At 46.0% G+C, this 27,931-nt stretch overlaps 1 protein-coding gene across 6 annotated transcripts in view; it reads right to left on the bottom strand.

Annotated features, from left to right (window-relative positions):
* Nrp2 (neuropilin 2) overlaps window positions 1–27,931 on the bottom strand; it is a 123,197-nt gene that overhangs the window by 40,474 nt on the left and 54,792 nt on the right. For 3 of the 6 annotated variants that reach the window (XM_033764573.1, XM_010616106.1, XM_010616108.2), the window contains exons 8-15: window positions 27,259–27,403; window positions 24,554–24,903; window positions 22,691–22,835; window positions 18,309–18,425; window positions 15,238–15,378; window positions 3,081–3,343; window positions 1,524–1,620; window positions 310–345 (exon numbers count right to left, since the gene is read on the bottom strand). In XM_033764573.1, the coding sequence (XP_033620464.1) occupies window positions 310–345; window positions 1,524–1,620; window positions 3,081–3,343; window positions 15,238–15,378; window positions 18,309–18,425; window positions 22,691–22,835; window positions 24,554–24,903; window positions 27,259–27,403 (1,294 nt within the window). The remainder of the gene's footprint in view (window positions 1–309; window positions 346–1,523; window positions 1,621–3,080; window positions 3,344–15,237; window positions 15,379–18,308; window positions 18,426–22,690; window positions 22,836–24,553; window positions 24,904–27,258; window positions 27,404–27,931) is intronic. The other 3 variants (XM_033764574.1, XM_010616107.1, XM_010616109.2) reach the window with 1 other exon arrangement.

The following is a 27,931-nucleotide window of genomic DNA, read 5'->3' as shown; positions in this document are numbered from 1 at the left end:
TCCTGAATTTTCAGCCTCATTGCTCCCTGTTGGACAATGCAAGGCTGAAAGGTTTGTCTATAACCTATTTGTCTCTATTAAAGGTTTCTAAACTTTAATTAAACAAGAGACAGCCAGGATCTCAATCTCCACCATCTCCAGGTGTTGTTGGCGCCATCTAGTGGTGGGAAGGTGAGGCAACTATTTTCTCGTGGAGTTTTGTCAAATTTGGAAGTTTACTCCCTCCCCTGTGCTCACCACCCCCACCCCCACCAAATTCACACCACATGGGGGAAGGAAAAGGCATGCAAAAAATATATATTTTTTTACCTTTAAAATTCTCACCTGCAAAAGCGGACATGGGTTCTGGAGAAAGAAAACAGGAGAAAAACTGAGTTAGATTAAGGAAAGAAATAATTGGACGAACATGGTGATCGTGATGACTTCCATTAGGTTACATATTTGGAAATATGATTATGAAAGTGCCCCATATCCTCCATGTGTTCTCGACTGTGTCTAACATATCATCATCAAGGGGTTCAGGTGGGTGGAGAAGATTCTCAAAATTGCTTTGGAACAAAAAGTCCTTCATCGAGTAATGGGGCCCCGAAGCACTATAATCAGTCACTTACCACTGATTACTTTCTCACAGCTAGAATTACTTTTAGCTGCCCGGAGCCCAAAGATTGTTCAAGGGGATTGGGGCATTCTCAGTTGCTTCTGACATCATTAGGGACACACAAAATTGGGAGCCGTGGGCCCTGGGGACTTGTTATAGATCCTGTGCTGACTGAAAGCAGGTTCTTGTCCTTCTCGGGAGTCCCCTCTTACTCAAGAATGTCTGTTCCTCTGAGGGTAGATGGTCTTGGGAAGACCCTGCTGCATTATGTAGTCCTGGATAAAATGTGCACCTCTCAGGAGGGCTTGCTGCTTAGAACTTCTGACCAAGGGGGCAGTAGTAGTGTCCTCCTATGCTGATCACCTGGTATGCAATGTATTATCCTATAATTCCAGGGTCTTGGGCATCAGAGGTATGAGCTTTAAAGCAAAATGTACCATCTTACTTTAAATGTCATAATGTCCTCTGAAATTCATAATGTCCTCTGAAAGAACTGTTCGGGTAATTGTGTTATTACTCTTATATAACACATTTACTATTTTTGCTCACCACCGAAGGCTTCCATTAAATCTCTCAAACCTTCCAGCATGCAATTCTGACTGGCAGCTACTCTCACCCTCTAGCATTTTCTTTGCTAAAAACTGGAGCTTGATGATGGGGACTTGGCACCCAGAATCTTCATATACTCAGTGCACGTCTACTTCTGACCAGGAACATGGATATAAGCTTTCACCTCATTTCCCAACCCTTCCACCCTGATGTCAGTCCAAGCTATGACTACACCCGCACTTCCCCACTTGCATAGACTGGTGCTGGCCCACTCACTGGGAATGACTGTTTGAAAATGGCCAGTTACCTCTCCTTAGATGTCCCAGCCCTTGGCGTCTTATTTGAAAGTACCACAAAGAAACAGGTAGTCACGTACCCATGCAGCTATCCAGCGGGATATCAGTGCTTATCCGGATATCATCAATGGCGATCTCTCCTGAATGTCCTTTTCCTATCACTCCCTCAAACACAATCTAGAAGCCAGAAGAACAAGAACCACTGTTAATGAAACCTCTTGGTCCAAATGCAAAGATTTCCAATTTCTGTTAATTGCAGCTTAACATGGGTGTGTGTGTGTGTGTGTGCGTGTGTGCGTGCGTGTACACATTCGCATGCATGTGCAGATTACTGCACCTGGTACACATCTGCTGACCACATGGCTACAGTTCTTGAGATCTTAATTTAAAGAGAGCTGGCTCAAATCAAATGCATATTTGAGAACATAAGAAAATATAGTAAGTTGACAGATATTATTGTCCAGTAACTAGAATGTGTTGATTAAAAGGACCACAATCAGGGTGTGTTTTCAGGAAGGTTGAAATTTCCCTAGCTATTTCAGAGGTTCCTTTCTCATAAATCTCTCAAACACCCAGACCAAGCATTTGAAAACTCAGAGGACATGAGCAGGTGAGAGTAACGTGAGATATGCAGGCTACAGGATTGAGCTGCCTTGTGGACAATGCCTAGGGCCCCATTACTTCAACTGGGAGAGAAATGATTTACCCTTTCCCCAGTGGCTTCCCAAGCACCCACTATGTGCCAGGCACAAGGACAGTAAGTATCAAGACCCATGAAGATTTCTGCCTGGAGAAGCCCACCATCTGGTGGATGTAACAAAAATTCAAACAGGTACTTGTAGGACATGCATGAGGTCAGCAAGTGGGACCCCAGGCGGGGGTGGGATGGTCTCCAGTCATTCCTCATCCTCGCCTTGGTCAGGCTCTCTCTGCAAATGAGCGCGTGTCCTCTGGCAGGCGGAGGAGCAGTTGGCTGCCTCTCCAGCCATCTGTTGCTGCTCCCCGTCTGGGGAGGAGCAGGTTAATGCTTTGGCTGTTTCTCAGTCACCTCATCCACAGCGTATCTACTCCTCCCTGAGAGGCAGCTACAGCTGCCTGCGCCCATCTGTGCCTCAGTCTCCTGCTCTGTGGGGCAGAGATGATACAACTCAATTCCTGCAGTGGTTAGGACTCTCTCAGGTCTGCAGGCTGAGGAGTGCAAACCACACCTGTCCCTCCCGGTGCTCCTGCTCCTATCTTCTCCTGGATTCTGAGGGGTTCCACAGCTCTTTTCCTTGTGTGTGGAGGGCTTGTTTGTGTTTGTTTCCTTGTGCTTTGTGCGCCTTTGTCAGCCTACCTGATAGCAATCTAAAATAAAATGGAGAGAAGAAACATTTGTTGGGGAAGATTTCAGCAATATAAAAGGCAATAGGAGGAACAAAGAACCAAGTCTGGGTGTAGAGATAGGCACATTCTGAATAACAAATAAGAGTGTCATTTAGTTGCCATGGCGACGGGAGAAGCACAATGAAAACGGCAGTGCTTAAGCATGTCCCTAATGATGAATGGGTGCAGCCCTCTGAAATATTGGAACAGGGACCACAGCGATTCCCTTGCATCTCCCAGCCAACTCCCCACCCCACCCCACCCCACCCCACCTGATACTCCATGTCGTAGCTTGGCAGGATGATGCGTCCGTGCTTCCACTGGCCGCCCTGGTCCTCGCGGATGACCCACAGGAGCTTACTCTCCTGGCTGGCTTCCCGCACCACCTGCAGCTCCACCCCACGGCCGCCTGTGGCTTGGAATTGGAACTCCAGGCACACAGGGCTCCGCGGCAGGTGCACCGGCGGGCTGATGATCCGCCCATACTGGCCCTCTCGCCTGCTGTCACTCTGCATCCGCAAGAAGTTCCTGTCATCTGGGGAAGCAAACCCAAACAGGGATTCCTGGTAAATGCCTAGAAAGACACTTGTTTGCAGCTGTGGCTTCTGCAGGGGAAAATTGGGACCGTAGCTTGAGTGTTTTGTATTTACTCACGTTCTTGTTCTCCAAGCCCTTTGTCTTTCTAAGGGCCCCTTCAAAGCCTTGATTCCAGTATTGTTCCCTCCTGAATCCCTTTCTAAGTCTCTCTAAGACGTGACATTCCCTCTTCCTGTTTCTGTGTCAGTTTTATGTCTTGGCTGGTTCAGTACAGGCTTGCTTTCTCTCCCTAGATTCCAAAAGGCCAGACTCATGTCTTACTCATCATGGGCCTACCCAAACAGCCAATGTGGTCTAATGAACTGATTACAAGGGACTGGTTTACACAGGCTGAGGTGGCTGTTAGACAGGCCAGGTGGTTTGTGCTTTGGGCCTTTGTCATCTTGGCTGGTCACTGACCAAATGGAAGACATTTAAAACCTTCTGTCTCTGCCAATGCTGCTAGATGATCCCTGGACTCCAGTGACCACAACTCAGAAGCCAGTGTCAACTTCAAGCAGAGCAGGAGGTGGCTGAGCAGGGTAGTTCAGGGGACCTGACATTTCACTTCATTCCTTATATACCCTAAGGGATCTGAACTTGGCCTTTCTCAAGCAGCCAGTCACACACACAGGTCCAATGACAAAGATAAGGTTACCAGCATTAACAAAGGCTGTGTGTTTAGCACAGAATGTACATATTCTGAGAAATTATGGTTTCAACAACCCAAATGTTTGGAGTATGGCCCTTCTGGTGGATTGGTTTCAAATAATCAGACTCTTATTCTTTAGACTGAGGTCTTGTTGCCACTGGCAGACCTATGCCTTGAAGAGACAGGTGTTGAGGTTGGCATCTTCGACTCCAGCATGTGCAGGAGAACTCTGGCCATTCGTGCAGAAAGCAAGGTTTATCTGAGGAGGAAATCGCTCTGCCTGCTTTAGGTTGGAAACATAGGAGCACTTACACTGAATCTTCTGCAAGGCGAGTAGGAACATACCCATCATGGAATGTGGACACACGGGCCACCTCAGTGTCACCTTAATGTGATGCTGTGTTAGTCTGAGATATGCAGAGTTTTTTCCCTCGACAAGGACTGTAAACATCCTGGGGTTGTGAGGAAAGGACAGATTAGGACTCCAGAGCCCTGAGCCAATGCCACACTGGTCGCTCGTTTGTCATCACTCTTGCTGATATCCAGGTGAGACGTGAGACAAACTTTCTGCCAGCAGCACAGAAACAGCTTCTTCCTTGTCAACTCCCAGCCACCTTGCCCATCTTCCTGGCTCCCCTGAGGCCCTTCCTGTTGTTAGACCCTCTGGGATTATTGCTTCAGGAGCCTAAGGAGCCCTGCTGAGGATGCTATGTGGGATTCTAGTTAGTGATTTCTCTGGGTTCACAGCACTGTCAGCCTTCATACTCTACAACACCTGACCTCTTCAAGGCCAAGTCAGCACAGATAACTAAGAGGCAGCTGTTTGCAGGAGAGAATGTTAATGATGAGGATCTGGGAGGGAGCAGATCCCAATATCACAACTAGACACTCAGTGATCTTCTAAACCTACACTTCCCCATCAGTTCTTTTTGCTACAAATCTTAATGATAATAATTACAACTCATATTTGCATAATGCTTTACAGGTTACAAAGCACACTGGTATGACTTATTTCATCTGCTATATGATATGTGCTAGTACGCTCATGGCGAAGCAACTGAAGCTCATAAAGATGAGAGTCCAAAGTAGAGATGCTGGTTAAATGGTGCCGCCTGGAGTGACTGAGGGTTTTCCCACCTTTCTGCAGCTGCCTGTAGGTGCGGTAGCCAAATCTATCACATTTTTTTTTTAGGTACTGGAGATCAAACTCAGGACCTTGCAAATGCAAGACAGGTGGCGGCACCACTAAGCTAAATCCCCAGCCCCAACCCGTCACATTTTGTTGGAGGCAAACAATTATTCCACTGGGCTTGCTGCTGCCTTTTCTCCTCTTTCCTTAATTCCTCACTTCCCGGTTCTCCACCTAACCCATCTCTTGTGCCAACTGTTTTCCACCCATTCTGACACAAGCAACATTAATCTGCCTCCTCCTCTCCCAACAAATCTAGCATTTACTGACAGTATCACTGCATTTACCTCCTTTAAAAGGTCATGGCAGACCCATGCCTTAAAGAGACAGGTGCCAAGGTTGGCATCTTCAACTCCAGCATGTGCAGGAGAACTCTGGCCATTCATGCAGAAAGCAAGGTTTATCTGAGGAGGAAATCGCTCTGCCTGCTTTAGGTTGGAAACATAGGAGCACTTACACTGAATCTTCTGCAAGGAGGGTAGGGACATACCCAGCATGGAATGTGGGCACACAGGCCACCTCAGTGTCACCTTAATGTGATGCTGTGTTAGTCTGAGATATGCACAGAGTTTTTTCCCTCAATGAGGTCATTTTCTGTGGGTTTCAGCAGATTACCACATTACCTGGCACTATAACTTGACAATAGGGAGTCTTTCTTATCATCTCAGTTAAACTGTAGGGTTCTGGTCTTGAGCATAAAAGATTTAATGCAGCTTTCTCTTTTCCTTTTTTCCCTAGGAAATTCTGTTCCCTTGCATGCACAAATGAATAAATGACACACAGATACAGAGTGCTATGAGGCTATATTGGAATTGAGGACTGAGGGATAATCAGCTAGCTTCTGGCAATCTCTCAGATTCACATAATCCCTTCACAATTCCTTCCATTCTCTTGAGCCCAAAGCCCCTTTCAAAGGTGAGGTGAATTAATAACAGGGTGACCTTTAGAGGAACCCAGTGAATAGAGACACCAGCAAAACCCCCAAAATGTTCCTACACTCCCGGTAATTTCCAAGCCCTGTGACTGTTTTCCACTTTGGCTCTAAAGGAAACCAAACTTCATTCAGCCTTCTTCCTTCACAGTTTCACAAATAAAACCCTCTTGCTGCCTGAAAATCTCTTGGCAGAAATAGTGTCACTTGTATGAATTTGCACTCTTACAAGGCAGTAATCACAGCATAAGGGTAGAACAGGGTAAGCAAAATGTGTGCTGGGTGGTAAAGTAGGGGCCAACTGGATTTTACCTGGTGTTCTGTACTGTTGACCTAGCCCGTTCCTGGAACTCGAGGCAGGACCAGACCAGAGGTCTCTGGGCCAGCCTCTTCCAGGGACCCTTTGCAACTCCTCCTCTCTCCTTTCCTGTCTTCTCTTCTCCTCTCTCACAGCAGGATGATAATCATTGTGCATGATTTAGAGGCCACTGCTAGACCAGGGAGTTAATGCTGGTGGTGTGCTAAGCACGAGCAGCTGAAGGATCATAATTCAGCACTGACATCTGAGCTAATCCACTGGTTTGCAGAATCTCCAGACAAGCAGACCTCTGGATTTCACTTAGTTAAATCATTTGTGCTCCACTTGTCTGTTAAGTGCTGTGAGCTCCAGGGAAGAAAGATGATATGTAAATTTAAGGAATTAGCAGTTGACATCAGTCAGAGGGACACTGAGCTGCAAAGCATCCCTGTCTGTCACTGAGAGAGGCCTGATTAGAACCAGGGACATCATGAAGGAATAACTCAAACCATGAAAAGCCCAAGGAAAGGGGCAGAAAAGGCAGGGGGATGGAGACAAACAAACTGAACACCTCCTATATATCAAAATTTCTCAGACAAAGAAGTAAAAGCAGCAAGTAAATATATGAAATAATACTGTTCATTCGAGAGATGAAGATGAAAACAACACCGAGATTCCACCTCACCCCACAAAGAATGGCTGCTATCAAGAAATCAATCAATAACAAATGTTGGGGGGTTTCGGGGAGAAAGGAACCCTTCTCCATTGTTGGTGGGAGTGCAGATTGGTGCAACCACTATGGAAATCAATATGGAAATACCTCAAAGAGCTGGGACTAGAGGTTCCATTTGACCCAGCCATCCCTTTGCTGGGTATCTTTCCAAAAGAATTAAAAGAATCATACTACAGTGATATATGTGCACCTATGTTTATAGCAGCACAGTTTGTAATAGCTAAATCTTGGAAACAGCCCATTTGCCCATCAGTTGGAAACTGGATAAAGATGTGGTTTTTCTATAAAATGGAATACTACTCAGCCATAAAGAATGAGAAATTAGATTCATTCACAGGAAAATGGATACATATTGAGGATATACTCCTAAGTGAAATAAATAAGTCACACATGTGTAAATACCGAATAGTTTCTCTGGTGTGAAAAACTGTAATAGCACATAAGATTGTAATGATACAATTGACCATGTGAAATAGGAAGAAAAGTGCTAAAGGCGTAGGGAAAATGGGAAGGGTAGGGAAAAGGTAATAAGGGAAAAGAAAAAAAATATGAGAAAATGAAAAAATGGAAATAAAGTGCTTGTAAATGGGGAAGGGAGGAGGGCGTGAAGGGAGGGCAGGGACAAGGGGAAAAAATGAGAACCAAGACCTGTCATGTAAAGGTACAAGATCCCAGTAATGAACGTAATTGTACTGTATACCTAAAATGTACCAATAAACTCAATAAAAGAAAAAAAAAATACCACATTGGAGGCTCTATCTTATGTAATCTTCCCTAGGAAGGTGAGAAGGCAGTATTATCTTTTTGGGGGGGGCACTGGGATCAAACTCTAGGACCTTGTACTTGTGAGGCAGAGGCAGCATCACTGAACTAAATCCCTAGCCCAGTATTATCTTCATTTTTATGAAAAAAGACCTGAACTCAGACAGCAGAAGTAATAGGCCTAAGACCACTGCTGTACAGCCCTAGTGGAGAACTGGACTGGAGCAGGCTGTTATCAGTGAAAGCTCTAAAAGCTTTGGCATCAGTGCCATAGTGATGAAAACAGGGTTTGATGGGACGTAAACTCACCGGGTGTGGCATCTTCTCTGGGCTGGAATCCTGGCCTGAAGGTCTCTTTCAGAGCCCTAGTCTTTCTATCTATCAAATGAGTATAACAAGGTATTTGCATAGCGTTGTGTGGAGGAGCAGGTGGGAGGAGCCACCTAAAGTGCTTTGCATAGTGACAGGAGCATGGTAAGGGCTATCACTGTATACACTGTCTCCTATGTATAGCGGAAGGGTAGAAAGACCACTGACAATTGAAGAAGGCCAGTCCAAGACTCAAGAGAAAATACGGTTTGGCCCGGGGACAGCACAGATCTTCTCTGGACTAGGACTGGCTCCCAGACCTGCCCACAACCCAAGGCCAGCCACCTTCAAGTTGTCCATTACACACCATTCGCCACACGCCTCTTGTGCCCCTCTACAGCAGACCGAATGAAATGCGACATGGCTCTGGGGCAAGGGGACCTCGGAAGAAGAACCTGTGCTGTACCTGGGAATATTGTCTATCCTCCCCTTTTCCTGGCCTCCAGAGGAGAAGCTTCCAGAGGACAATGTGCTGCTGGGGTCAAAACCCTCACTGTCAGGAGCTTCTTACACTCAGTTTTAAGTTTTCTTGCTGCCACTTAGATACATTTCCTCTTTCTACCCCTGATGGAGCACAGCCAGTTCCTGTCATCTCACTCAGAAACTAACATTTTCCCTCATGAAGAATGAAGACTTTTAGCCTTTGCTTCTCCAGGAAACACAAGCTCCGCCCCTTTCAAGGTCCCCTGTCTGGGGCTTTGGTTACAGGGGAGTTCTCTCCTGACTCCTCTTTCAAGCCAAATGTTTTAGTTGTTAAGTCACGGTGCCCATACAGATACTGAAATGGAACATGAGCTACAAATGAAGATTGTTCTTCTGAAATATTCCTTTACAGCTTACCACAATGGAGAAAAAGACCAACCTGGCTGGAAGAGGAGCTGCTCTATGGATTTACTTGGACTTAGGGAAAAGTCCCTTGGATTGTAAAGAGGTTGTCTGAAAATGACACCTGACCTTCTTATTCTTTTGCCGGCCATAGATAACTTCCCACCAAAAGACAATGGAAAGGAAGTATGTTCAGTTGCTGAAAGAGAATGAAGAAAAAAATGTCCCAGAGACACAATCCCTCTCCTCCTGGACCTGATGTATTTGGCAGGCATTTGCTGGATCTTCGACTCCAAACATCTGTTGTTGCCAGTGATACAGGGAAAACAATCACATGGGAATGAACAACAGGAGTTCAAAAGGGCGGAGAGGAAGTGCAGGGGACAGGGTTACTCAGGCGTTTTAACCTGCTGCTGTCTCTAGGAAGAGCCTCTTGATATTTCACCTGGCAATTTATGGCCCCATCTGGCTTCGGTTGCTTCAGGGTCATGTGAACATATGACTGTGGCTGGCCCAACAGCAGTGGATTCAGTTGTGTCTACACCTTCCCAAACCCTGGAATAAATCACCAGCTTGATCCTCCTGGCTACGACAAAGCCAAAGACACCATCTGTCCAATGCACACATCTCCTGGCTAGCATCTTGCCCTCCTACTAGAACAGCCATCTGAAAGAATATTTAGTGCCGCAGGAGATGTAGCCACTCAGAATAGGTCATACTTAAAACATGAGTCAGCCCCTCAGCTGGCCTCCCAAGGTCAGTCTATCTCTGCTGAGGTCCTCAAATTAACAATCAGTTGAGGGAAATCTCGAAGTGGGATGAACTCAACAGGACGTTTTCCAAGTTTACAACAGAACATTCTGTGGACGTGTAAGGTTTCAGGCCTGGTCTTTGAAGAAGTCTACCTCGAGCTGTCTTTTTGTTTGTTTTTGTATGTCAGCCTTCACCAAACCTTCTGCAACTGACACAGTCTTGTTATTGTTCTGCCCCTTCATGGTCAACCCACATATTGCTGAGGAACTCAGCCAGTCGTGGCTTTCCGAAAAAAAGGGGTGACAGCTTTTCCTCTCTCCTGTTGTCTCTTTCTCTGCCTATCTGCCTGCTTGTCTCTCTTTCCCTCCCTCTCTCATTCTTTCTCTCTTTCTCCCACCCCCACCCCTTGTTACAAAACCAGAGATGTTTCACTACCTTTCTTAAAGAAGAGCCTCTATTGTTTCATGTTCTAGTTGAAATTATTCCTTGAAAATAGGCGTTTATTTTTTTTAAAGCCAAACTATTTCTGGTCTTTATCTATCAAGAACCAATGTGCCAGCTGCTTACATCTGCAATGGCCGTGCACCAGCCAAACCACAGCAACCTCTTTCTGAAGGCAATTCAATCTACTGCCAATCCCACATAGAGACCACTCATTGCCATCGGTTCACCTGGTCTTTTGAGCTCAGAGAACTGCTTTCTAATTCTGAGTCACTGCTCACTCACTGTCAAAAACCAAGCCCATATACGTCAATTCATTCATCAATTCTTTGATTTCTCCACAACCAGCCACCCACCTTACCCTCCTACACGTCACTGGATCTTCTCATATGCACATCTACAGTGAATCACAGCTCTGCTTTTTCACTCTAATGGTCTATTCAACGGCCCAGGCTGCACCATGACAGCCCCAAGGAGGAGTTAACACATGTTCCAGTTACACTGGAAGGAATAGCTGCCATTTGTAAAATTAGAATATTAAGAACCTTGACTTATTCCCACTAGAGCTTGATTTTAAACCCAGAGTAAAGGTCTGCTCTCTCCATTCTAATATAACCTGGGCAGAGCTCTGTCCTTTTGTAATGCTGTACAAGTCTAAGAAGGCTCTGCCTGCTATCTCTACATCACTGTCATCATTTGACGTTACTGAAATGAGGCAACCCTGTAATCATACTTCCCAAGGTCAACCATGGTAGAAAAGAGTTCATACTGAGGTGTACCACACACTTAAGGATTATAAAGCTGACCCGGTTTGGTACTTTTTATTTCGGGTCTTCTGACAATAATGATAATGACAGCAATAATAACTATTATTTTTATTGATATTACTTAGTACTTGCTTAGGATGCCCTTTTCTTCAGTATTAGGGGTAAGACTCAAGGTCTCATATATGCTAGGCAAGCGCTGTACTACTGAGGTGCATCTCCAGCACTAGGGTGCTCTCTTTTTTTTTGTTTTTTTGGTACCAGAGATCAAACTCTGGTCCTTGTGCTTTCAAGGCAGGAGGCAGAAACACTGAGCTAAATCCCTAGCCCTTGGGTGCTCTTTCTGATTGACAAAAAAATAGTTGCTGCACCATCTGATGCCATGTTACTTGCTTTCTTTATGATTGTTCAGTGAAAATCCCTCTCTCCCTCCTTCTCCCCCCGACCACACTACGGAGAACTGAAGACTTTCAGCAGGGATCACAGGGAAGAGACCCCCATTACTTGCTTCTTGGCTTACACAAAACTGGGGAACAAAAGCATCAGGGAGCCCTGTGGTTGTTGTCATGTTAATGTTCAAAGGCCCTAGAGCAGCCTGTGCAATATCACACTCTGTGTTCTGTATTTGCACCAGACAATGAGGTGTGACTATTGTGCCCATGGAATGTGGCCAGTACAATAGGAGAGCTGAAGCCTTAGCTGTATTAATTTTAATTAACTTAAATTTAGTATACATGCTGCCGAAGCGAGCACTTAATTAACTTAAATTTAAATAGCTACTTGCACCTGTAGATGCCTTGATCCACTCACTCTACCTTTTTTACCTCCCTTCTGAAAGATCTGAGTGTGATCATCCCCCAAACTCTATTTCTGATCAAGCACCTGAGAATGTTGGTAGAAAATTCACAAACTCTAAGGGCAGCACTGTCACTGTAGTTACAGAGAAAAGGCCAAGTGGCTTCTCAGAGAAGACGGACGGGCAGGCTCCTCTGCCACCATCAGGGGTCACTGAACTTGGAACAGAGTTCCCAGGGGTTGGGATGAACCCACTCCAAGCAACTCAATCACAAGCAAAGAGCTAAAAAAAGAAATTTTGAGTGGCTTGAAAGACTATCTTGAAAAACAAAACCAGTGGAATGAAAGCAGTGGGTGTCTTGTCAGCCTGGAGCAACCGTTACCACTAGCCAAAAAACAGAACTAATTACTGGCTTAAAAGGAGAAGGTGGTGGTGGGGGAATAAAGAGAGAAAATGGCTAAAGCAGAAAATATCTGAGGAATGTAAGTAGTTTCCCGACACTTCTACTCCAAGGGCCTGTGTATGACACTTTACCGTGGCTGTTTCCTCCCTCTGCTCCACCCCCAGTGCCTTGATCCTCCATGAAGACCCCTTCCTCCCGAAGAAATTTAATTATGTCTGTTTACCTGTCTAAGGAGGGGATAAAGCACATGGTTTTCTTTTCTTCAGCATGAGAATGGTTGCTCTTTGTGGAGTGACAGCATGGGTGACACAGTGGCTTTCAGGTTGGCCTCAGCCTCTCCAGCCACTCTGAACCCATTAGCATCTGCCCTGCCCCTAGCCGAGCACAGCAGCTTCCTTTCTCCCCACTGCCCCCTCAGGGCCTCATTTTTTTTTTAAAGGACCACCCGGAACAGAAAGGGAGTTGTATCTTTTGCTTCCAGTTTTGGGTTTTTTTTGTTTTTAGTTTTTGGTAAGCAGAAAAAAAATGAAAAATACAGAAATTTTAAAATTTTTAAAATTTTAAAATCATCAGAGGAAGGGAAGGGCCCTGAGTACCATATTATGATTTTGTTTTCTCGAAGCAGTTTACAAGTGCTACTTTCCCAAATTTTCAGGATTCCTCTGGAAGAGGAAAATAATTGTTTTCCTCCTCAATATCTTAAGGGAGGAACAACATTAGATCTAGCAGTTCTGTCTGGCCCTCATTTTCTCGCCGTCCCTATCTGGAATTCTGCCTGCCCTGTGAGCTCACTGGGAAAGGCCCTCCCCAGCCTCGGGCTGTAATGCATCTACAGGGACAGACACTGGAATTCCCACCCAGTAGCCGAAGTCAGTGGAGGGGCCTTCAGGTGTGGGGCAGCAGAGGTGAAGCACAGGAGCAGTACAGGCCAGGGTCAAAGGGAGGCAGTATGAGCTCCTCCAGAAATGCAGCTTGCTTGTTACCTGCTGGCTTCGGATCCTGGGCTGGGCTGACCTCAGACACCTTTAGAGACAACTTGCTTAAAAGAGTGCGAGGGAGGAGACCAGAATTATTGGAAGAACCTGAAGATAAGTACTGAGTTGGAGCCAGTGAATCTCCCCATAGCATAGAGAGCCATTTACATAGTCCTCTGTTCAAAGTGCCTCTGCCGACCTGCACTTTGCACACACAACCCTCCCAGAGACCACCATGCCCTCACTCAGATGCTAAGCACAACACAGACACACAGACACACAGACACACACACACACACACACCAACCTTCCTCGCATTTGGATAAAAGATGGGGGCTGGGAAAAAGCACCAATTAATTGGATGCAGTCTCAAAGGAGAGGAAATGAAATGAAAAATCCAGGCTGAGTTATAAAAATAAGTATTTTTTTGCCAACGTGCAAGAGGCTCATTATATTAATTAAACATTATTGCTGCAAGTGAGAGGGGAGGGTGATTAGGGCTGGGAGTAGGTAAGCGTTCTCTCCCACGCCCCAGGCCGTGGCCAGCTCCAGTACTAAGCTCTCTGAACACTCAAATGCTGAAGAGATAAACACTTGAAATATGAAAATGTTTTTCTTCAGAGCAGACTGCTGTGACCCACAGGGAAACTGAGTGAGGGCTGTGTTGGGAGCCTGGCTCAAGTGCTCTCCTAGTGCCTGTCCCTGGAGACAGGGACAGCGCGGGCCCTTGGGGTGAAGCACTGAAGGGGAGCCCCTCCCCCGGTTCTTTTCTAGCCTTTGCTCATATATGCTGGCAATATTTGGTCTACTAAATTTTCCTTTCCTTTCACAGGGACCTTGGGGGACCAAGGTCCAAGCTGGGGTTGTGGAAAATTGAAAGATAATGGTGGCGAACTGGGCCTACATGTACCAGTTTGGGAGGGCCACTTGTTAGATTTCTCAGAACTTTGCAAGCCAGTTAAATGTAACCATTGTTAAAACTCAATTATATAGTTATAATAAATTATATTAAAAGCAAAAGGTAATACATACTCCAAACTCCACACTTTCCACAATTACTTTAATGCATTTTCGCTTGCATCTCTGCTTCTGAGGTTTTTATATCTACTATATCTGTACAATGGGAAAACACTCCCTCATGCCCTATTACTGCACTGCACAGCTCTGCCTCCAGTGCCGTGTTGGTGGCTTAAAGTGATCTGCGGTAAGAATATTTACACTACCGAAGGTGGCAAATGTTACCAAGATCCTGGTTTTTTTCCAATTCTTGGGAAACCTGTTGTCAAACATTTACAGGACACCAGTTGTTCCACATACAAGAATCTAGATAGTAAATAACTCTTACTTCTCCCTGGTTAGGAGAGCTGAAGGCAAACCAGTGCCAGGACTAGCTCCAGAGATCTGGATCTCTGAAACCCAAAGGTAGGTTTAGCCATAACTCAAAGACTGGCAGCACTCGTCTTCCAGAGGCCAAACACAGCTCTGCTACACACAGCCACAAGCATCACAGCCTCAGACATGGCAGCGTTTCAGTCCCTGGACACGGCTGGTTCTAGGACTGGTGATGCCCTCAGAAGCTTCAGTCAGATTCAAGGCCTGTGGTTTTCCAGTGAGTCACTTTAGGAACAAGATCCAGCTTGAAGTGGACAAGAGGCTCTGTGACAGAGGTACAATGGGAACAAGGGGACTCTAGTGCCTCCGTCCACGGCCAAGGTCTTCCGAATTGCTCTCTTTCTTTTCTCTTGGCCTCCTCTCTCCCTCCCAGTTTTCAGGCTATGCTGTAATCATGAAAGTGATGGGGATCACCGAATGGTTAGTCTTAGGCAAAGGTTGTGGTGGTTTGTGGGAAAGGAACAGAGAACTGCAGCGCAGTACAGTTATGAAGCTTGCAAGGAATCCAGGGCTGGGAGGTGCACAGCAGGCTACCTTATACCTGTTGTTTCCTGACCAGAAGCTGGCTCACCTGGAAACGTCTGGTCGTTGGGGCTGGAGCTGCTGACCCAGGTGCTTCTGAGCCACTTGGCATGGTCGTACATCCACCCACAGGGCTCCTCGGGGAAATCAAAGTTGCAATTGAATCCTGAAGGAAGCTGCAAATCTTTGTCTAAAGGGGGGAGAAAAATAACCCAAAGGAAGGCAAATGAAATGGGTCCAGAGAATAGCCACAGTGGTGCTATTTAAATGGTTGGCAAGGCCTGAGCAGAGAGCAGAGAAAGAAGTGGCTCCCTTTGGCTTATTCATTTAACTCATCTTGGCGATTGCTGGCTTTCGGGTCAGGCTTTGGTCTCATCCTTCCCAGGCGTGAAAGCCAAGTCTGCCAATGGTTCCCATAGTAAGCAATTATAAATGAGGCCACCAAATGGCTTCAGGCTCTAATCAGCCTCTTCTGACTACCCCAGAGAGCAGACAAATGTGAAAATTGCTGTTCCCTAAATGCCAGAGAAGAATGTCTCCCCAATGGAAGGCTGGCTCCCAAAAATGTATCATCTCATCTCCTGCCAACCTGGCTCTCAGAAGTGATGGAGCAGCCCATTAGCATCCAGGGAGGTTGAGGTGCCTGGGAGGTTCTGGCCGGTGAAAAGAAAGTGACCTCAGAAACAAGGCAGGCTTGTTTGCTACCCTCACCTCTTTATGATCGTCTCTTGTTTCAGAGGATCAGGCAGTAAGGCATCTCCCCACAGGTGGCCAATTCAATGTGTAAGGAGCAAGACAAAGGGCCCAAATGGGCAGGCCACCCAATATAGTGCTCATGAGACAGAAACAATTTTACATGGTGCTGAGTCCCTCCAGGCAGGGATCCCACGGGAGATTGAGAATGTTCCCCATGGAGATCTAAGAAGTGACCACATAATGGCTGGTCCCATCTGCTTTGGAGGTTCACCTGCCTAAGCTCCAAGATGGAACCAAGAGGATTTCTTTTGGGTTCTGCCCAGCCCCAAAGGTCCAGTGTGAGCTAGTGCTAAACATACGATTAAGTGGAGGTGCAGAAAGAGGAAATGGAAACTCAAATTTGGATGCTTGCCGGCAGTGGCTGCACAGACAGCAGAAAAGTGCTAGCTAATGCTGGCAGAAGGGAGGAAGTAGGGTCTTTGGCCTTCTCATGTCCCTTCCCAGAGTTCCCAGAGGAGAATTTCTGAGGGGAAGTTTCAGAATGAGGACTAGGAAGTCTGGAGGGGGAAACAGACTGTTACAGACAAATTGCTCACCATGGGGACATGGAGGCTTGCTTATAGGGAACAGGGTGCTGGGACTTTGGGGGTAGGAGGCAGGTTGCCAGCAGATCTAGCTGTGCCTCACCCAGGACAGGATATTTAACATTTGCCGCCCCCCTTGGCCAAAGTCAGCTTGATTTGAGAAGAAACATATGGGAGCTTTTATAGAAGCATCAACCTGTGGCTTGGAAAACTCAGCCCTTAGCTCTCACATTCCCTTCGCCCTACAATTTCTGAATGTCTATTTTTCTGTTCAAAAATATGAAGTAACCCAATATACCATAATTCTTCCCTAATGTTTACAAGCATACCGTATCTCAGGAACCACATTCCACAAAAAGATCTTTTGCAAAAGAAAGGGAGAAGGGTGAAACCATCAAAGAAACCTCAAATCAAACAAACCACTATAAACAGTAAGACTATATTAAAAATAAACTTCGGAAATTTTTCAGCAGAACCCTGAAATTTTCCTTTGGATTGTCATTTAGCTAGAATCCCCACCCCTAGTCCTCCAACAAGCTAACTCTTCAAATCTAATATCATATATTAACTCCCTACACTTTCTGATTTTGGAAAGCTCTCTCAAACTGTCTTAAACATGTCTTGGAAGAGTCTCCAAGTTTCCTTCTTCGCTTCATAAAACAAAAACAAGTTCATTAAAATGTCACAGTTCCGTATTCACCTAACCCCAAACAATAGTGTTCTTCATCCACAATGCACAAAAGCACATTCCCCAAAAGCATATGCATTAAATTAGCACTTTTCAGTCATATGACTTCAGTATTTATTTTTGACTTTCCTCCCACTCCTAGTAGCCATGTTTTAGAGCCACCCTCTAGATCCTGGGACATCTTCATACCGTCCAATGGCCGTGTGTTCCGGTTTCAGACTGAACCACCCATCTACTTCTCTATGCCCCGTGTCCAGTCTCTTCACCAATCTCCCCTCATTTTACATAATGAGCATTTAATAACAACCAGTAACAGCATAAATCGAGGCTGTCAAACTTAGATTCCAGCCAAAAATGCTAGGTGTTCCAAAACTTGTGGTTTGTTAGGAATGTGCCAATACTTGGTGATCTCAATGGTATGATTTAAGAAGTGACTTACTTTTGGGCCCTGCCAATTATTATTTTTTTATCTAACTTGGACACACTTAGAAGATAAAATAAAGGGAAAACAGGTTCCCCATGTGAAGAAATGATCCAAAAACAAGGATCTCTCCTGAGTTTGGGAGGAGGACTGAGGATGCCTTTCCACAGGTGCACTCAGGCTGAGAGTATGGCCTCCTGGAGAAGCATCTTTGCAATATGTTCTTAAATCAGTGGTGCTGAAAGATGCAGGATATAAATCACACACTGCAAAATTAACCTGGGCATCACGCTCCATGAGCCGAGACACCCAGGTAATGGTCAGATCCCCCCTAGATGGTACTGTGGAGACTCGGCCTAACAAGACAAAAGGTCACCACTCTGAATTCCAAGGCTGGAAATGGCTTTCCTTTAACAGGAGAAGCAAGACCGTGAGTCCTGAATTGTGAGACTTCTCACAGGAGGTTCTCTTTGGAGGTACTTAAGTCAGCTGGTGACCACCTGGTTATACCTGTACGACTGTTCTGGTTATCACAATATCTGAATGCATTTATATGGACTGTAAAAAACCACTGCCCCAAGCCTCTGAGTATCTGCACCTCTCTGATCCTTTCCCTGAGACCCCTGGACCTCTGACCCCATTCCCCCTTCCAGTCATAAACCAGCCCCACTGTGTCTGGCCCCTGTGTCATTCCATCCTAGGTGTAATGTGATCCTCGCCCCCTTCCTCACCGTCCTCAAAGCTGCAGTTCTCCCCACACTCCGTGGCCTCCTCCTCGCTGGGATATGGGGTGGTAGCATCTTCACTCTTTATGGTAGGTCCCAGGGTCTCTACTGTGGGCTTTGAGTCTGTATCAAGGCAAAGGAAGTGAAGAACATGTTAGCAGCCTTTACTGCAACCTAGGAAGGGGCAGATGCCCAAAACTAAGTTTCCTCTCTAAGCGTGAGCATCTGAGAAAGAAAACAAAGATGTATGTGTGTGCAAAACCCCAAGGTCACCTTGAGTGTGGACAAAGCCAGGTGTGTCACCTGAATTGAACAAGAATGATCTAGAGCTGCAGAAGCAGCTGTGAAAGAGGCATGAACACAAATCCATGCTCTTGATCCCATAGAAGAGGCCCTGAGGTCAGCACAGAAGGTCTTTCAAGGCCACAGCCTTGTCCCAGTCAGGCAGGACTATTTAGAACCAAAGCTAAATCTAGAAAACATTCTGACCTATAGGTCCACCTGCAATAAGACAGTCAGAAGCAATATCGCCAAAGCCATAATCAAAATCCAGCATTTGGGGAATCTATGTGTTTGTGTTTGCACAAAGCAGGACAGACAGGAATATGGGTTTAAAGGGCCTCCAAGTTTGCCTGGGGAAAGTAATTTGGAGCTGTGCCTTTAGGTTAGGGGGTGGCAAATTCAAATGGCTCCTGGATCCAAACAGCTACTGTCAGTCTGGAAAGTAAACTGGGCTGGGAAGAGAATAAAGTGTGGTGGGAGTTGGGGCAATCAGGATCTTGCCTGGTTAAGAGGAGGCCACCATTATTGGTTCCAGCAAATTGAGGCTTCTATGTGGAAGAGGTAGCTTAACCACAGACTACAGTGCAAAGGAGCATGTATAGAAATGGGAGGAATGGCTGAGGATGTAACTCAGTGGCACACCTGCCTTGCAAGGGCAAGGTCCTGAGTTCAATTCCTGGTATGAGAAAAAACAAAAAACAACAAAACAAAACAAACAAACAAACAAAAAACTCAAGGAATTGGAGGAACAATACATAGAGTAGCCAGGTTTTCCAAGAAGTTCCCCTCTCCACACCCCCACCAAGAAGCCAAAAATCCCCACATCAAATTTACAGGATCATAAATGCTGGAAACTTATTCACAATGTTAAAAGCATGCAATAAAACCTGGCGAGGCCAAACCTGGTTGTAGACAGTTGGCCTTGACCTGGGCTCTAGATGATTCATTCACCTATTCACTGGCTTATTTATTTGCCCAAGGCAGACATTCATTCAGTAACCATTTGGGAAATGAATGGAGCTATGAGTCAAGTCCTGGGTGGGGTGCAAAGGATTATGAAAACTGGCACTCAGGCCTGCATGTTGTAGGGTGGTATCTCCCTTCCAGAACTGTCTTCCAACAAGATGGCCCGAGGAAGGCAGTGCATTGTACCTCTCATTTCTATACATGCTCTTTGCGCTATTGGATGTGGTTAGACGCCTTTGTCAGGCACCCTTCAGGATAGCATTTAATAGAGCTAGGAGCTGAGGGAAATTGCTAAACACACTGAATAGTTTTTCACGGTTGGCTTCCTACCTTTTCACTATTAAATACTATGTGCTTAACTTTTCATACTCCCCTTTGCCATATCTGCCTCTTGCTTAAAGTAAATAGCAAATAACCTCGAAGTGTCCTAATTTTTAAGTTCAAATTTGTCACCGTATCATACAATCTTAAACTCACCTGTAAAGCAAACTACGAGTGGCAAAGGAATAAACATTCATTTGAAACATAAACAAACCAACAGGGGAAGAAATAGCCCTGTCAAACTATAGAGTTTGACAGCTCAACTCATTGCATTATTTTTACTGTTATCTTTTTGGGGGAAGGAATGAAGAAGGGCATAAAAGATGAGCTACAGAAATAGATAAAAATTTGAAAAGAAAAAAGAAGCCATGTAACTTAAGAAGAACAGTTTCCAGAAATGTTAGGCAGCAAGGTGGGTCAGCTGGTTGGTGCAGATAAAGTCAAATCCAGGGGCACTGGAAGCCAGAGAGGTGGCAAGAGGACAAGGTGTGTAAATGAAAGGGAAGAGACAGCCGACAGCCCCTGTGCCCATGTATTTGTACTGGGTGCTCTAGAGTAACTGCCCATCAAACAGCAGCTTTCCCTAGAAATTGAAACCAGATGTCAGAGACTTCAAAGGGAAGGAGGCTGGGCAGAGGGGTAACTCGTCTTAATTCTGATCTTCCCAGGGCCAGGCAGACTTTGAAATGGGAAACCTGTTCCTCACCATCACCAGTGCCATTTGGGACAGGTTGGGATGGAAAGCACAAACAGGGACTGAGGTCATTAGTAACTGTCCAGCTAGTCCTGAAACTGGACCAGCCCCGGAGGATAAAGCATTGGACAAAGGATTGGAGGGAATTGAGAGTTGGCCTCCACCTCACCAAGTTAACCTCTGGCAAGTGGCTTCCTCTTTCTAGGCTCAATTTCTTCATCTGTCCAAGAGGATTGGACCTGGCTCTATGATTTTTTTTTTCAAACTGTATGTTTGTTTTGTTTGGATTTTTTTGGTACCGGGGATTGAACTTGGGTCTTTGCGCTTGTGAAGCAGGCAGCAGAACCACTGAGCTAAATCCCCAGTCTGTTTTTTTGTTTTTGTTTTTGTTTTATCTTATTGAGTTTATTGGTACTGTTCAAGTATACAGTACTGTTGCTTTCGTTATTGGGATCTTGTACCCTTACATGACATATCTTGGTTCTCATTTTTTCCCCGTACCCCTGCCCTCCCTTCACTCCCTCCACCCACCCCTATTTACAAAGTCAAACTGTATGTTATTCTGATCATATCGAGTTGATTGTAGATTGAGGAATCAACTTAATGGGTCATGATGAGCATTTAAAAATAAGAATGCTATTATTTCAGAGTGCATTGGCAGGTAAGGAGGAGCACTGCTCTGGGAGCCTTTTGTTCCTGTCACATTTACCTGGAACAGGTTTGCTAGGCTGCAATCTAAGTACTTCACATTTATGTTTTTAAGTAATCCTCATAACAGTCTGAGAAGCGCAAACTGACTATTATCATGTCCATTTTCCTGCTGAGACACGGAGTCATTTGTCTGAAGTTATACAACCAGCAGTGTCAAGGAAGGACTTGACTTTAGCCAAATGTGTCTGGAATACAAACACCTGACCAGACACCACACCCCATGTACGGACACGTGTGTGAATAGAGTTGCGAAAAGATTTATTTTAAATTGTGGGTCGTAATCAAAATATTTGGAGGCCTCTGGCTTGGACTCTCCTGCTGCCCTACATTGCTGACTCCTGGCTCTAAGGTGGCTACAAATGAAACTAGTTTGTATGAGGCAGGTTTAGCACCTGGGAGATCCTAAGTTGCAACCTTCAGCAAGCTGCTGGAAACTTGGCCTCACCCTGAAAACTGGGAAACAAGCGTTTTCCTAATAGGATGCCCTTTTGCGGCAGCAGTCTCCGATTCCAAGGTGAAAGGTGCTAACTTAGGCCTGGCTCCGGGCTTGTGTATCTTAACGGGGCCTACTTTGCCCTCATAGCTGGCTCACAGGCAATGATTTTCTCCTTGGGAGCCAAAAGCACTTCTCAGGCATGCCTTTTTTAATCCTTCACACCATCCTGCTGGGTGAGCTGGTGACAGGAAAATGGGGATACCTAGGTCCCTGGTGGGGAGGGGCAGCTCCTGCCACATTGGGCTGGGCCCTGACACCCAGGTGGCTCCAGAGTGCTGGGTGAGTGAGCTGGGGAGAGATCCAGTGCCGGCCTGGCCCTGCCCTGCTGTGGGAGGTGGGTGGGTGACTCAGAAAGAAAGGGCAGGGGTGCGCAGCTGGCCACACCCTCACAGGGAGAAATAGAGGCACTGCTCCGGGCTTGTGCCTCCTGGCTAGGACGAGCTGCACACTAGGTAGAAGTCCTGTTCCCATCAGCTCTCCTGCACCAGGGCTTCTCCTGTGCAAAGAAATGCCTTTTACAGATGTGGCTTTGCAACGAAAAGAAAGTCTCTTAGCTACTGACATCTGGAGGCCAGATTCAGACATAAACTGATTACTTTATTATCACGAGGGTTTTGTTCTTCCCTAAATCAACAGCCACAGCCCTCTGGCCTGAAGAGTCAGGGTCTAATTGAATTTGAGTGGGTGGTATGTGGTTATGATTTATTTTGGGGGGACTTGGGTTGGAGAACTGAAGTGATCCTTTAAAAAGACAAACCATATCCCCTGAGAACCTGTCCAATTCTAGAGGTATTCAAGAAACGAGCCGGATGGTAGTGTTTGCAGTTTCCAACTGATAGGGATTCACCAGGATGGATGTGTAGGATGTGGGGGTCACAAGACTACATGAGAAACATCCAGAGAGGGAAGCAGTGGTACCTGTCCAGTCACAGCCCAGCACCTCCAGCCGCATCCCGATGCCTGCTGGCGACCACCTCTCTGGGTACACACGCACATACTGGGCAGGGACAGGGTCGAATCTTCTGATGTCTGGGCTGTCGTAATGCACGTTGCCTTCAAATAGCTGCAGAAAGACAGGTCACTCAGCCCTTTTCTTGTGTGATCCCTCCCCACCTGCCTTTATGCCATGTCCCACCCAGAGAGTAGCTTCATGGTTGAATTCATGGGACATTCCTACCCATGCGAGTTCCACACTTATACCAAGGATCTTATGTATTTGGGAGGTTATAGGGGCCCAGAAATATGGAAAATATGGAGAAAAAAGTGGTAATTGTCAAGTAATGTTTATTATCCTGGGATGGACACTAAGCACCCAAGAAAGAAGGCTCCAAATGTGTTTGAAGCTGACCTTACTAAAAGAGGTAAAGGCAGCTGTAGGCTATCTTGATCATTCTGAATTCTTTGGTTTATTGAGAAAGAAATGCCTCTTTTTCTAATGTTTGAAAATCTACACTTAATAAGTTCCAATGGTCATTAGTTCCTAGTTCACGGAAAGCCTAAAGGGAAACTGATCACTTTCTTCCACAGGTGAAGGACTGATTCCTCTGGTCACACACTGATGTCTGAGACTATCTCAAACCTTTGTTCAGTGGAAGTAATTCTATGAGAAGAAACCTTCATACAGTCCCACGTGGGCTGCCCTGGTTGAAGTTGGTGGCAACTTGATTATGCTCCAGGAATACAGCAGGGTCAGCCAATCATAAGATGCCTGGGTCCCCAGTTCCAAGAGAGGGGCACTGCCCTGAGCAGGACAGGCTCTGATCCTAGCCAAGATTGCCTCCTTTTCTGAGGAATCAACTCTTCTGGGGAAGCTTGTGGGCCAATTTCTGCTCCATTCATTGAAGGTTCCAGTTACCAAACCCTGGGCCTTTCCAAACCACTGGAATTGTGAATTGGAAGTTTACATCTGTACTGCAAAGCTTCTGACTCAGCCCTGGATTCTGCATTCAGAATGGAAACTTTTACTTAGCTAAGGTGTCTGACCAGAGACCTGCAATACCCCTTCCCCTTTCCTTTTTAGATTTATCTTCTGAAGACAAGAGGTAATTTCAGTGAGGATTCAGGTGGCTGGCCAGATTTATTACAGCGAATCTGAAGAAGGATGTAGGCCTGATGTTCTCTCCCCTCCTTGGGGCTCCTTAGGCCCTGATTGAAGGCTGGCCTTCACTTTTCTGATGGCAAGGGTTGGGCACAAGTGTTTCTCTCACTTCTTCCCATTCTCAATATGAGAGGCAGGAAAGATCTAGGAAGTTAAGAGTAGGAAAACACAAAATGGCGTAGTAACATTTGGAAAGGTTATCTTTGGAAGTAAATCTCAGGTTTCTTCAGTTTGGTGTTCAGCAACCACATCCTCTTGGGATGCCTGGCCAACTTCAAGGAAACTTTATCTTCAGAAGGTGAAAAGGATCTTTATAAACAGGCAATAGTGATTAGGAGACTGGGTTTTGGAGTGAGACTTATGTTATGGTTTCTGAATCATGGCTTGACTCCTGGTAAACCTGTGACCCTGAATATGATATCGAGTCTCAGTTTTATCATCTCTAAAATGGAAGAGACAAAAAGGTTGATCTTACAGAGACTTGTGGGGGGGGCTGGGGGTCTAAATAAGGTGTTAAGCACAATGTCTGGCACCATGTTGTCTCTCAATTGATACTTGTTTCACTGTGTTAGAAGAATTTGATGACAGCATATCAAGATAGGAAATCAGCATGCCCAAAGTCCCTGAACCCTGCTTAGCTTCCCTTTTGGAGGTAACAGTAGCACCCTCTAGGGATGGCCTACCTTTGGTTGCTGGGTCCTGGGGTCTGGGATATATTCCCAGTCTTTGCCATTCAGGCTGTAGGAGACTTTGAACTTGCGCACGAATGCCCTGGCCTCCACTGCTGTGCTGCTATCTCCTCCACGGGCCCCCTGGATGATGACACCTTTCACTGTCTTGGGTGCTCCTAGGTCCACCTGCAGCCACTCTTCACCTGGCTGGGCCTGAGGGATCCGAGGGAACCAGCCCGAACGGCTGCTGACCAGGCGTGCAGTGCTGGGGCTCCAGAGGTACTCTCGGGTGGAAGAGGCAGAGATCTGGGAGTCAGGGATGAGGCCTGACAGCATCCCCAGCATGTTGGAACAGGGAGCATCTGCAGAAAAAGAAGGAAAATACCAAAGGTCATGGCTGGCTCTTACTGACTGGAGACAACCCCTCAGTGGGAAGCTGCAGGGGGCACCAACTAGGTCAACACTGCTTTCTTTGTAACACTTTGTATGGCAAAGTTTGGTTCAAAGCCTGAACTTGGAGCCAGTCTGTCTGGGTTCATGTTCACTTTGCCACTTGGTAGCTTGATGACCTTGGACGAATTACTGAATTGCTCTATGGTTCAGTTTCCCCATGTCTAAGGGAGGGTTAAAAGCAGGATTGAGCTCTTGGGGGTTGTAGTGAGGATTTTGTTGGTTGCTATAGAGTAGCCCTCAGAACAGTGAAGCATCTAGCAGCTGTGAGCTGTTTACATTTGTGGTTCTGATCAAGGACTCTCAGAATGTGTATCTGCACATCCGTTTCATCACTCTAGTCCTCACTGGCCCTTTTAATAACAGTGAGCGCACAACAGCTCAGCTAAGTATGCTGATCAGGTAGATGGAGGCCTGTCTGGAGCCAGCATCCAGTCTTTCCCTCCATATGAGTTGTCAGTCTCTTGGTTTCCCACAGGCTCTTGCTACTTCTCCAAAAGCCCTTAGCTCTGTCATCCCTCAATTCACTTAGCTACCCCAAGGTGTAAACGTCATATTCTTAGAAAGGCTGTGCCCAAACTTTCAATCCATGGTAAATTAGAGCCCCTCAGGAACCCCTTCTAGGCATTAACCAAATCCTTGCTAATTAGCCTTTGCTGGCCTGGAACAGCCTCACAGAAGGAACAGGAAACAGGCCTCTACATATTAGGATTACCACGAACTGCTCCCATGAGAGTGAAGCCAGGCCTTTGTGTAACGTTGATAAGACAGAAAATTTGTGTTGAGAAAATCCAGGTGGAGATTCCTGCTCTGCCACCTCCTAGTTGGGTGCTTTGGGCCAAGGTCTTATCTCTTGAGTCTCCTGCCCTCTTTGCATTGCTAGGAAGAGTAGGCAAGATTATGTACAAGAAAGGAGAGAGAGAGAGCCAAGGATTTAGCTCAGTGGTACCAGGCTGCCTCGCAAGTGCAAGGTCATGAGTTCGATCCCCGACACCAAAAAAGAAAGGGGAGAGACTGTTTCAATGCAGAGGGCCATGCCCTAGAGGCAGAACTGACAGGGCCAAGAGACAGACAGGTGAAGGGATGGACACAGAACACTTTTCCATGATGAAGAAACAGAACCCAAGGATGAAGGGATTGTGTTGTCCACAAGAGGCTGGCGCTGGTTAAGCCACCAGTGCCTTATCAACCTCTCACAGCTGTCCCAGGTCCACTCTTGTCCTCTTCAGGATGTGCCCTTGGATTTCAGCCCACACAGGTATGCTGCTTTTCCACTATATGCATCCCTCCACTTTGCCTGTTGGTCCTTCTCACCTCAGTGCCATTGAGCCAGATGTGGCCTCAGTCTGGTGTACTTCCCTTCCCGTCACCTGGTAGTGTCTGTCTGCCCTCCACCCTGAATCAACCAGCTCCTCAAGGAAGTCCTCCCTGCACCCCTAGGCTGGGTCAACTCTATGATGCACGCCCAGGTTTTCGAACCTCTGTTCCCAGACAGTTAGCATGGTTTTGATTTTACACTTCATGATGAGTTTGCCTGTTTATTAATTTGTCTGCCCACTTGGCTCACAGGTCCACACAGCTGGCCTGATGTGTTTGTCATTGTGTCCACAAGGCTATGCATAGCTCTTGGACTCCAGTCGAGGCAGCCAAGAGAGGTATTTGAGAGCAGAAGCTCTGGATTCAAATTGCCTAGATTTAAACTCTAGCCGTACTACTTACTGGTGGGGTGACCCCACTCTTTCAATTCTTAGTTTTCTCAGCTGTAAAATGAGAACAATAATACCTGCCACAGAACGTCCTTATGAGGATAAAAGATAACATACATTCAGCGAGGATGGAAACTAGGATGTAGTTCGCAATTAATAAATTTTAGTTAGTAGAAATAGTAGATGCTTAATAAATGCATACTGGATGATCCCACCTCTCTAGAAGGCTGAGGCAGGAAGATCCTAAATTCAATCCCAGCTTGGTAAACTTAGTGATTTAGTAAAACCCTGTTTCAAAGCAAAAAATACAAAAAGGGCTCACTGCCAAGGCCCTGGGTTTAATTTCTTGTACTGAAAGGAAACAAAAAGAAACAAAACAATGATAAAACAGTAAACATTTAGAATGAATGAATGAATGAATGAAAAGATGAAGCCAGATGGGCCTTGAGTCTTTGAGCAGTCCTACTGGGAAGACCGCGTGGTACAGTTCTGCCCTTTCTGGAAGGGGGAGCAGAGCCCTGGACAAAAGCAGCTCCTGTGTGAGTGGGGCGCCCGTCTCACCTGTGACCCGGCAGCCGAAGAGCTCCAGGCGCAGGGCGATGCCCGAGTGCCAGCTCTGTGGGCGGATCCTGACGAACCTCGTCAGCAGTGGTGCGTGCAGCTTATTCAGAACCACCTCGGAGGCATCGTTGTTGGCTTGGAACACCTGAAGAGCATCACAGCACGTTACTGGGATCACCAGGAGCCCTGTGTATAGGGCGGGGACTTGAGGAGCCTCTGAAGGGGTGGGAAAGTTCTCTTGGGCCTTATTTCCTTCAAGCTTAAAAAATAATGAGGGGACTTGTTATTCTGGGCTTTTTCAGAAGGACTGTGAAAAACATTTCAATTTGTCACACTGTTCCAACTTGAAAACAATAAATGGTCCTCATGAAAAATTTCAGAGGGAAGGGAATTTTTACCTCTGGGCTGAGAGCAAGCAGAGGGGGGAGCCTTGAAAACAAAACATTTCAGAAGCTAAGAAAGAGAGGGACAAAACAGAATGCCCATTAAAAAGGAAGTGGACATATTATCTTTTAGAGCTTGTAGACCTCTCCCATTACCTTGAACTTGACACCCCCCTGGCAGGCACATAGGGACATTCTCAGGGTGTTTTTATAATTTTAGACTGCTCCACAATCACTTTTTGACTTTTACCTCTTTGAATAAATTTTCTTGAGACACATTCCCACTCCAT

This window comes from Fukomys damarensis, unplaced genomic scaffold (genome assembly GCF_012274545.1).
Source record: "Fukomys damarensis isolate Sample0158 unplaced genomic scaffold, DMR_v1.0_HiC HiC_scaffold_16, whole genome shotgun sequence".
NCBI lineage: Eukaryota > Metazoa > Chordata > Mammalia > Rodentia > Bathyergidae > Fukomys > Fukomys damarensis.
The sequence above is the reverse complement of the archived record's forward strand: the minus strand, read 5'-3'. Positions and strand labels throughout refer to the sequence as shown.